The sequence below is a fragment of the Carica papaya genome, chromosome 5 (genome assembly GCF_054855325.1).
Source record: "Carica papaya isolate Zhongbai chromosome 5, ASM5485532v1, whole genome shotgun sequence".
In the NCBI taxonomy this organism is placed as follows: Eukaryota; Viridiplantae; Streptophyta; class Magnoliopsida; order Brassicales; family Caricaceae; genus Carica; species Carica papaya.
The window spans coordinates 22,990,488-23,001,438 of NC_142313.1; the positions used below are offsets into that span (position 1 = coordinate 22,990,488).

The window sequence follows — 10,951 nt, forward strand, 5'->3', positions numbered from 1 at the left end:
TCACTTCGGGCACGAACTGGCGTCACACATTGGGCGCCTGCCATCCACGCAGCAGGCCTGCGCAGATAGGCCTTGTGCACTTGGGGCATGCGCGGGCAGTGCCAAGTACGCCTAAGGTCTGCGCATGCGGTAGCAGGATTGTGCACCTGCAGGCTAGCCTGTAGCGCGCCGGCCGGGCACTACCACCTTGGGTGGTGCGCCACTACTTCCTTTGGCGGCACGCCACCATCACCAGTGGAGGAAGTCTTTTTCCCTCATTTTTCATGCCAATAATATTTTTTTCGCTCTCTTCACCGGATTTCACCACTTGGTGCGAATCCAACTGTTCTGAAATTCTATAAATTGCCCTTCCTCTTCCCTTCCTTTTCACACTTCCATTTTTTTCATTTTTCAAAGGTTTAGTGAGAGAGAGAGAGAGTTACTTAGTGAGAGAAGAAGGGAAAAAAGGGAAAATAGTGACGAAGAAAATATCAAAGTTTCGGTAAGGAATCTAGTATTACTTTTGATGTCTTAAGGAGTATTTTTAGATAAGAAAATTTAATCTGATTGATATTTTGCCTATTTTGTATGTCTTTGTGTTCAAATGAGTCGAATTGTTCTAGTTTTAAAGTATGCTATGTGAATTACAGACACTTGATGAACTTGCATGTAATAAATATAATATGTAATCCGTAATAATTAAAGTAAAAAGAAAAAAAAAAGAAAAATGTGGAATGAAGTCTATATGGTCCGAAGTGTATTTGTATTGACATGCATATTGCATTAAGTGTCTCATTAGGCTTTTTATCTCTGAGGGGTATTTGTTTCCCCTCCTCTATCTGGTATAGAAACACGTAAGAGGACCGCTCCCAGTGGATGAGTCGTGCCCTCTGAAGAGAATGGTATCGCACTATCTATAGGGGTCACCTGTGGCTAAGTAATGTCATGACTATAGATATCTATTAGGGCCACTATGGTTGGTGTGGTCCTTGTCAAATATTGTACAATGGTTTGGCCAACCAGAAGTGGCCCTAAGCAAATTGCCGTATCTGTATCTAATCTGGTCATTCTACTTGGGTAGTAAGAAATCTATATCTGTATCAGAGATGGAAGTTTGTAACGACTTCGCAAAGCATGACACGAAAAATCTGTGCATTTCATGATTTATTTTATTTTTTCTATTATTTGGCATGATATATATATTTCATTTTCTGTGCTAACGTACCATTTTTGTATTCAAATAAATAGTTTTCATAACGATGAGTTAGGTGAACGAGGAAGCTAAACGATAAGAGAAAATAATAAACTTTTGAAATCTTGCGATGTTAATTTAATATTATTTTTCTCAATGAGCATATGGAACTCACTCTTTCCATTCTCCCCCAAGATGAGGAACCACAGGTAAACATACCCTTGGAAGTCTATGAGGATCTTGTGGATCCATAAGTCTGAGTGCATGGCTGTTCACGCACTCTGATAAATTCTAGTAGCATAGTGAAAGAAGTGGCCCTTATGTTATGTATTTGTAGCCACTTCTGGGCTCAGTGATGTATGTATTTGGAACATTATATATATATATATATTTGTAAGGAATTTGTTAAGATTTGATTCCGCTGCATAAATTTTATCATGCACTCATTATTCTGAATCTGTATTTGACAATATTTTGTTTTAATTGGCACCTGAGATGTCACAGGTACCATACACAGATTTCCCATACCCTTGAACCCAATGCCAGCCAGTATATGGGTACACCGTTCACAACCTATGTCCAGCATAATATAGGTTGAAACTAAACCCTTTCCCTCATAACACATAACATACCTCAAAACCAAATCCATATTTCAAATCCTAATATCGTAGTTCAGTAAAACATTACATGCTTTTACTCAAAATCATCATCAATAATATGCCACAAACCTAATTGTACATGTATACTAAAAACATATCAAAACTACATATGTTGATGAAATTATGATATCTACTTACCTCATATCCTAAGTCTCCCCTTAGAAATATTGCTAATTTTTAACTCAAAAGTACCTTCCGCAGATAGAGATCACATTTCTAAGAAAAGGGTTTAAATGGCCTTACCTTGTATCACATGTAATCTTGATTCCAATAGAGTTTCAACTTAGTTTTTAAGCCTTTTCACCCTGAATTTCACAAAGATTTCTGGGATGTGTTTTAGCAATATTTAACATAAAAAATATCCCTCATATTACTAAAAAAGAAACCTAAAAATTTCATGGAAAATCAAATTAAAACAAGAAAGATATACTTACCTCAAGTTCGAGGGTTACCCTTAAGAGCTTCATTCCTCTTCTCTTCTCTTCTTCTCTTCTTTTTCCCTTCTCTTTCACTCTTTAAAGGAGAGAGGAGACAAGGTGTTGGCTGTCTATCTGATGTGGGACTTTTGGTTTACCATTTTAACTTCTTAATTGATGTGGGACTTTGTGACCTTAAACTTCCTAACTAATGTGGGACCTTTTATCACTTTAATCTTCTTAACTGTGTGGGATTTTTGTAACTATAAACCTCCTAATTGATGTGGGACCTTTGTAATTGTAAAATTCTTAATCGATGTGGGACTTTTTCCATTCTAAACTTCCTAACCGATGTGGGATTTTTAGATTGTCACTATCATGCATTATCCTTAAGGCTTCTTCCCACTCTAGAGGCTTCTAAGCTTATCTAAACTACTCCACCACTTTATCCTCTTTAAAGGTGCTTCCATGTAAAATTTGGGCCCATTCAGAGCCGGTTTACGTCACCCTTAAGCCCACATAAACCCTTAAGTCCCAAACCGCGCTCCATGCACATGCCTTCACTTCAAATAGCAATCACTCCCTTAATTCTTAGACATTTACAGCCCATTTTACTTTAACTTCCTCAAAGTGGTTCAACTACTTACTAACCAAACTTGGGCTCAAAAAAACCACATTTCGCCCATCTAAGATTCACCTAAAGCCCAAAAGGTCCAAACTGCAAGCAAAGTTAGGCTCATGCCCATACCCTTACTTCAAACCTCTATAACTTGCTCAAGTCTAAATCATTTTGGGCAAACTTGTGCTTCACGTGTTCCTCAAGCAGACAACTATCACATAGCCTTACTTCAAACTGTAAACAAATTTAGGCTCATGCCCATACCCTTACTTCAAATCTCTATAACTTGCTCAATTCTTAAACGTTTTAGGAAAACTTGTGCTTCATCTGTTCCTCAAGCAGACAACTATCACATGGTTTTGGTTTAGGCTTTATTCGAGTCCATTTTGCCCACATATGGACTGTACCCAAAAGACTAAAAATATCCTCCATGTGCATGCCTCTCGGTTTTGGCCTCATTTCTCCCAAATTGTCTTCTATGGACATTTTTATTTTTTTAGATAGTTATTTCTTAAGGTCTTGGCTAGTCCTTAGCTAAATTTAAGGCTCAAGCTTTGTATAATTTGGTCTTGGGACACAAATCAAGCCAAAAAGGTCAATTAAGGCTTTTCAAGGGATTATCTCCCTCTCTTAAGGATTTTTCTCCTGATTCTTCACCCGATTATTTTTTTCACATGACCAAAGCATTTCCTTGCTTTTTAGATGTCGTTCTAGTCTCAAGAAGCATTCCTAGGCCTGAAAGCTTGGTTTCCCCCATTGAGGGAAAAACTTTTCATAAGGGATTTTGGTGACCCATATCTCATTATATGTGCTCCCTTTTACTTGAAACTTGGTACTTGACCCTAAATTATTATTCTAAATATATATACACACACAATCATGTATACCACCTACACAAGACAAGCTTAAGGGAAAGTCAGGTTATCACAGTTTGGGATGTGGGGTTCGAATTGTTGCATACCTTAGGTTATTGTTTTCCATGATTTTATTGCATGCATATGTTTTTATTTCTTTTTTCTTGGATCTAATTTTTCTTGCATGCTTTCATTTTGTTTTCCTCCCATGAAAATCAAATTATGTCGTATTTCACCTCTTGCATGGTATGAATGCGCTTGCATAATAAGGAACATGGTAAGTTAGATGAAAATAATAATGAGCATGATAAAAATTAAAAGAACAAATGAATTGGATAAAGGGTCACTTATTGAAACGATTTGTGATAAAAATTGATAAACTTATAAATAGAGAAGGTAAAAGAAATTCAAAATTAATTAACTTGATAATTAGGTTAATTGGCATGTATAGTAATTGAATCAAAAGAATGATACGAAATTTCAAAAATAATTGATTTAATTTGTGATGAATTAACTAAATTTTAAAAATAGTGGATATGTGGAATTATTAGCTTAAAGGCTAAATAACACTTCAACGGTTTAATTAATTAACCAAACAAATAGAAAATGGATAATTTAAATTGAAAGAGTGAATTTAAAAAATAAACAATATTCGTTTAGTAGATATAGTGCTGTGAACCAGGACCCCTGCAAGAAACATTTCCTAAACACCTAAGAGAAGCATGCCCGCGAGCAAGGCTAAGCTCGTGCCCCCGAGCTTATTCGTAAGAAATTATGGGAGGAGATGTCTGCATGCACGGATGCCCATATGCACATGAAGACAACACATGCATGCACAACGTGCCTGTGAGAATTACTAATCCTGCAAGAATAGGGAATCCTTTTCCCCTTTGGATTCTACAACTCCAACACCAAAAAGGAAGTTGTTTTCAGCCCAATCTTGTTTCTTAAAAACTAGTTCAAGTCCATGAATAGCCCAACATCATTCAAGAAGATGGGCTTTGAGAATTAGAAAGGAAGATCCAAATGCCTTTAGGCCCAACCTAACCTTAAGGGCAAAAATAAAAAAGATTCAACAAGCTTTCAATCTTTTGGTCCAAGATTAGATGAGTGAAGAATTCAAGATGGAGGTTTGAAAATCCAAGATAAGGCTTGACCTTGTGTGCTTTTGGTTCTAGACCCATAAGGAAGAGATGAGGAAGGAAGAAAGAGTCCCACTCATGCAGGATCCCTCTTCCTGTAAGCAAGCTAAGTCCTCCTCCCTTTAGAAGGCTTAATTTCTTAATGCAACTTGAAGGCAAACACAACTAGAAGAATAATGGAAAAAAAAATTGACCATGAGATTCCTAGAGAAAAAAGATCATAGGAAAAAAAGTTAGAGGAAAAGAGTACCTCCTCATCCATTAAGCCATATTTGGAGGGAAACTAAATCCTTTTCATGTACAAGACCTATTTCCATGTGTTTTTGTCCTTTTTAAAGTCAGATTTCCCTAATGAAAAATTCTACACCTATTGGGAGTTAGATATCCCAGAGAAAAGAAGAAGAATTCAATAAGAAGAGGAAGAACAAGTCCTCATGTGAATCGACCAAGAAAGAGCTCTTCTTGCCAAATTCATCCTCACCTCATATACTCCAACACCGCAAGCTTGAAGAGTTTTCCAACAAGAGTTCCTCTTAATAAATTAATAAATAAAAGAACAATTCGGGTTACATGAGGAAAGCCAAGTTCAGGTGGGACACCCCTTTGGCCAAAGAGAGAAGACTTATTATTTTAATTTATTTTCTACTTTTTATTATTTAATGTAATCCTAAATAAGGTATAATTAAGAATTTGATTGGAATTTTAATTCCATCTTTTACTAGAATAAACATGGTAAATGCCCATATAAAGAGGTCACCACCCCCAGTTGTAAACATAATTTAGATAATCAATAAAATATCAATTACTTGCTTCTAGCTTTTGGCTATTTTTGTGTGTTTAATGAGAAGGTTTTTAACCATCTTCTTGAGCCAAGGAATTTGAACCACTTATCGAGGTAAGGTCATGGAATCTTTTCAATTTCAAATTCTTTCGAAACTACCTTAGTTTGCGTTCACAGGTTGAATGTGGGTCAAGTAGGGAGGGTTTATTTAGAAATTTAACTTTCTACATGCTAATGTTATATCCGAGGTTTTAGGTTTCATGTGTTGATCTTAGGTTTCGCATCATTTCGTTTAAGAGTTTAGGGTCCAATGAATATACTATCCTTTTTTATTTACTCCCTTGCATTTTTTTTTCATAATTAACACTAATTGCATAAGGTACTAATCCATTTGTTTACATATCACTTGAAATTGCATTCATCATTGTTCTACAAGTGATCATGTTAATATAGTAAAGAAAAAAAAATGTCAAAATATATATACATATTCAAAATTTGATTGCTTAAAGAAAACAAGAAAATTGGAAGACTTGTTTGTTACATTCTTGCTTGATACATTATTCATCATAAATCAAGTTGTTGTCATCATATCGGTGCAAGGCCAACCTCCACCAACATAAAGAGGTGCGTTATTCCCCTTACTCCTCTTCTTTCAACATTGCATTCACTACATTGCATGTACATCTACATAAGGAAGCTTGAATCATTCATAAAGCATAGCCGTCATCTAGTAGAATAACTCCAATTATTTCCATAGAGACTAATTGGATCCATTATACTTTAACTCCATATTTGTTTTCTTTTTACTCTTGGTTTCATGCTTTCAATTGTGCTTTTGTTCTATCATGCATCTAAGCAGTTAATTGCATCCTAGCTACTTAGCCATATAAAGCATCACAACTTCTTCATTTGTGTGCTTAATATTAAGCTTCTAGAAATGAGATTCCCTTTAGGATTCCTTGCAAAGTCTTAAAAACAACCTTGTTTGTCTCGAATTAAGAGGATCTAGTTCTGCTGCTCAACTCAAAGGAAAAAGATTAAGAGTTGAGGGATTTTGAGGTACACACAAGTGACTGTGAGCGAGTGTTATTATTACTAACCCTTTCTTGTAGATATGTCTTGATCTAGTAAAACAAATAGACTAGCAATGCTAGAAGAGCGTATGGAGGACATGTTCACTAAACCGAGTCGAGCTATTGGAGATCTAGCAGCCAAGATCTAGCCTACCGCATGCAAGCCTACTACACGGATGGTGCACACACAGGGCAAGCAGAGTCGCGCACCCATCTGCTTGCTATGAGACGTGCGCCCAAACCGTGTCTCATGCCCTGCACGAATGGGACGTGTGTACAGTGCTCATGTCTTGTGCTAACCATGTGCGCGCATACGCGAGCAGTGTGCGAAGCCCGCGCGGGCAGGATCTTTCCCGCAGGCATTCCCGTAGGATTTCTGCTGTTTTTCCTCCTTTTTCCCCTAAAATATTTTTAAATATAAATTTCCTACAAGAAAAATAAAATAAATAATTTCTATAATTATTTAACCAAATAAAATACGAAATTCATCCTAAAATTCAAAATACAAAATATTAAGGAGTTTAAACGGTCTTAGGACCCGAATAAATAGGGGTTTACATTACAAATTAAGCACGAAAGTTTTTGGGATTTTATATCCTACCCACCTTAGAAAATTTGGTCCCCCAAATTTGTCATAAATAGGTGTGGGAACTTTTCTCTCATTTTGCTCTCCAACTCCCAGATCGCCTCTTCCGGAGTGTGGTGTTCCCACTAAAACTTCATCTTTGGAATCCTCTTGTTGTGCAAAACTTGTCGGTCCAAGCAAGGATTTCTGCGAGGAGCTCCTCATTTGTCATATCTGCTTGAACCTGCATTTCTTGGTGAGGAATGATGTGAGAAGGGTCAGGGTGGTACCTTTTGATCATGGAGACATGGAAAACATAATGCAGACCCACAAACTATAGGGGCAGAGTAAGGCGATACGCCATGGGTCCAACACGTTCCACAATTTGAAAAAGTCCCACATAATAGGTGTTTAGCATACCCTTCTTACTAAATAGTATTTTTTCCTCGTAAAGGAAGATCTTAATGAAGACTTAATCACCAACAGCAAACTCTAAGAGTCTTCTACGATTGTCAGTGTATCTTTTCTGGTGATTCTGGGCTATGGCTAAGTTTCTTCAAAGAATAGCAACTTTCTTGATAGTCTCCTAGATGTAATTAGGTCCTAAACGATGTTGGTTCCTGACTTCATTTCAACAAGTGTGGGAATGACAGGGCCTACTGTACGGGGCTTCATATGGAGCCATGGTGATAATGGAATGATAATTATTATTATAAGTAAATTCACACAGGAGAAGATACTCATACTAGTTATCGGCAAAGTCGACACAAGTGCGCAACATGTCTTCTAATATCTAGATCGTATGTTCATACTGGCCATCAGTCTAGGGATGATAAGCAATGCCGAAGTACAACCTGAAACTAAGTGCTTCTTGCAAGCTATCCCAAAAATGGGAGGTGAATCGAGGATCTCGATCTGACATAATGGATGAGGAGATGTCGTAGAGTTGAACAATCTCTTTGACGTATAGGCGAGCTAATCTGCTCGTGGAATCCCTGGTTCTTATTGGTAAAAAAATGGGCGATCTTGGTCAACTTGTCAACAATAACCCATATTACATTGCCACTGGAATAGGTCTTGGGCAGACCAGTGATAAAGTCCATAGCCACATATTCCCACTTCCATTCAAGAATAAGGAAACCTTGTAACAAACCGTTGGGTCTCTGGTGTTCTGCCTTAACTCGTTGGCAAATAAGACATTGAAATGTATAGTCAACAATGTCTTTCTCCCTTCCAGGCCACCAATATTGATGCCTCAGATCTCAATACATGTTGGAACTCCCAGGATGGATAGACAATTTGGAGACATGGGCAACCTTGAGAACATCCATCCTAACAGTGAGAAAGACCCAGATACAATCCAAAAATCTGCATAATCCATCATCTGTGAGCCTGAAATCAAGAAATTCATTAGAAATAAACTTACTCAAATTTTTTGTTATCTCTGAGTTGGTGGATTAAGCTTCCTAAATCTTTATGAAAAGATCAGGCAAAGCTTGGATCTGGGCAAGGTAAACACCATTGCCATAACGGTTAAGATGAAGTGCCTGCATAGCATCAACTAATTTTCAACTAGAGGCCATGGTTTAGGTTAACAAAGCGGACTTCTTCTAGCTTAGAGCATCAGCGATTACATTACCTTTACTAGGGTGGTAGATGATCTTGCAGTCGTAGTCCTTTAAGAGGTCCATCTAACATCCTTGTCTCATGTTCAATTCCCTTTGTGAAAATATATACTTCAAACTTTTATGGTCAGTATAAATTTTAAATGTCTGACTATATAAATAATGACATCGTATCTTCAAGACAAAGACTATGGCTGCCAACTCTAGGTCATGAGTGGGATAGTTATGTTCATGAGGCTTTAATTATCTAGATCCATAAGCAACTTCCCGACCTTACTACATCAAAACACAACCCAAACCTATGTAAGATGCATTACAATAACCTGAAATCTTCTAGTATTATCAGGGAGGATCAATATTGGAGCAGAGGTGAGATGGTACTTCAACTCAGCAAAACTTTCATCACATTCATAATCCCAAATAAAAGGTATACCCTTCCTAGTGAGACAAGTCAACAGAGCTATAATTTTGGAGAACTCATCGATGAATCGCTAGTAATAACCTACCAAACTAAGGAAACTACATACCTCATCGACATTTTTTGGTGGGTTCTTGTTTATCACTGTTTCAACTTTGGATGGATCTGCAGAAAATCCTTCTTCTGAAATCATGTGGCTAAGGAAAGAGGCTCGATTCAACCAAAAAAAGCACTTGCTAAACTTAGCATACAGCTGGTTCTGGTGAAGGGTTTCCAATACCTGAGATAAATGGACTGTGTGTTCTTTCGGGCTCTCAGAATACACTAGGATGTCATCAATGAACACGATGGTGTATTGATACATTGCACGCCAGAAAATCCTGTTCATAAGATCCCTAAAAGAAATAAGGGCATTAGTTAGTCCAAATGGTATAACCTTGAACTCGTACTGACCATATCAGCATCAGAAAGCAGTCTTCAAAATATCTTCTTCTTTGACCCATAACTAGTAGTACCCCGATCTGAGATCGATCTTCGAGAAGGAAGTAGTACCTTGTAATTGATCGAAGAGATCATCAATACAAGGTAAATGATACTTACTTTTCACCACTACATGGTTGATTTCCCTATAGTCTATACTTTTTCTTCATAAATAACACCAGGGCACCCAAGGGAAATGATTGAGGCAAATGAATTTTTGACAAAGAAGTTTGGAGAGCTAGTTTTCGAATTCTACGAGCTCAGTATGACTCATACGATAGGCAAGTTTTGGGATAGGTTGTGTTTCAGGAAGTAAATCAATAGAAAATTCTATCTTCCATGGGGGAGGCAGATCAGGTAGATCTTCTTAAAAAACTTTCAAAAAGTTACAAACAATAGGAATCGTGTATACAGCGGGATCAACATCCATATTCCTGTTTATTCATATGTTAGATAATAGAAAAACTAATTTATAGATTTTTATCTCATTTTTTATGATTGCAAAATTACAATTTTACTTTCACAGTTAATGATTACTCTATACTTATCTAACCAATCCATTCCTAAGATAACATCAAATTCTAAAAAATCTAAAAGTATAAGATCTACTAAAAGTTTTACTCTTGAAGATTTTATTTTATAATTTTTATACACACAATGAGCTTCTAATAAACCTCTAGAGGAATTTTCTACTGCTAATACTTCATTTAAAGGTTCGGACTTAATATCTAATTTACAAGTAAATGAATAAGAAATAAAAGAGTGGTAGCACCTGTATCAATCAGAGCTCAAGTAGAAATGTCATGAATAGAAAGCATATCTTGGATAAGAACATAAGTGGTGAGGGCACCAGGTTCATCAAGGTAGTACACACAACCTTAAACTACTTGTCTGACCATGTCCTTCGACCGTTGGGGGCCGTCTTTCATAAAGTGTTGAGTGCTTCCGCACTTATAGCAAACGTTGTTCAAACGCTGATAGGGTTGATCATCATGCAAGCGACCACAATGCTGACATGGTTGGGAAGGTTGTGTAGGTTTTCCAATAGGTGGAGGCAGAGCACGGGGAAGGGTAACCCAGAGTCGTTTATTAAGGTGACTATTAACTGGTCAAGTAGTCTTCTTCTTAGTTGTTGGGGTTGGTGTTGT

At 37.0% G+C, this 10,951-nt stretch overlaps 1 protein-coding gene across 1 annotated transcript; it reads right to left on the reverse strand.

The window, feature by feature from the left end:
- Positions 1 to 8,158: 8,158 nt before the first annotated feature.
- On the reverse strand, positions 8,159 to 10,233 carry LOC148255906 (uncharacterized). Its single transcript, XM_088220523.1, has 6 exons — positions 10,198 to 10,233; positions 9,433 to 9,771; positions 9,229 to 9,339; positions 8,800 to 8,827; positions 8,597 to 8,672; positions 8,159 to 8,510 (listed from the first exon to the last, which is right to left on the reverse strand). The coding sequence occupies exons 1-6, from the start codon at positions 10,231 to 10,233 to the stop codon at positions 8,159 to 8,161; spliced, it is 942 nt and encodes a 313-aa protein (XP_088076649.1).
- Between the last annotated feature and the right edge of the window lie 718 nt (positions 10,234 to 10,951).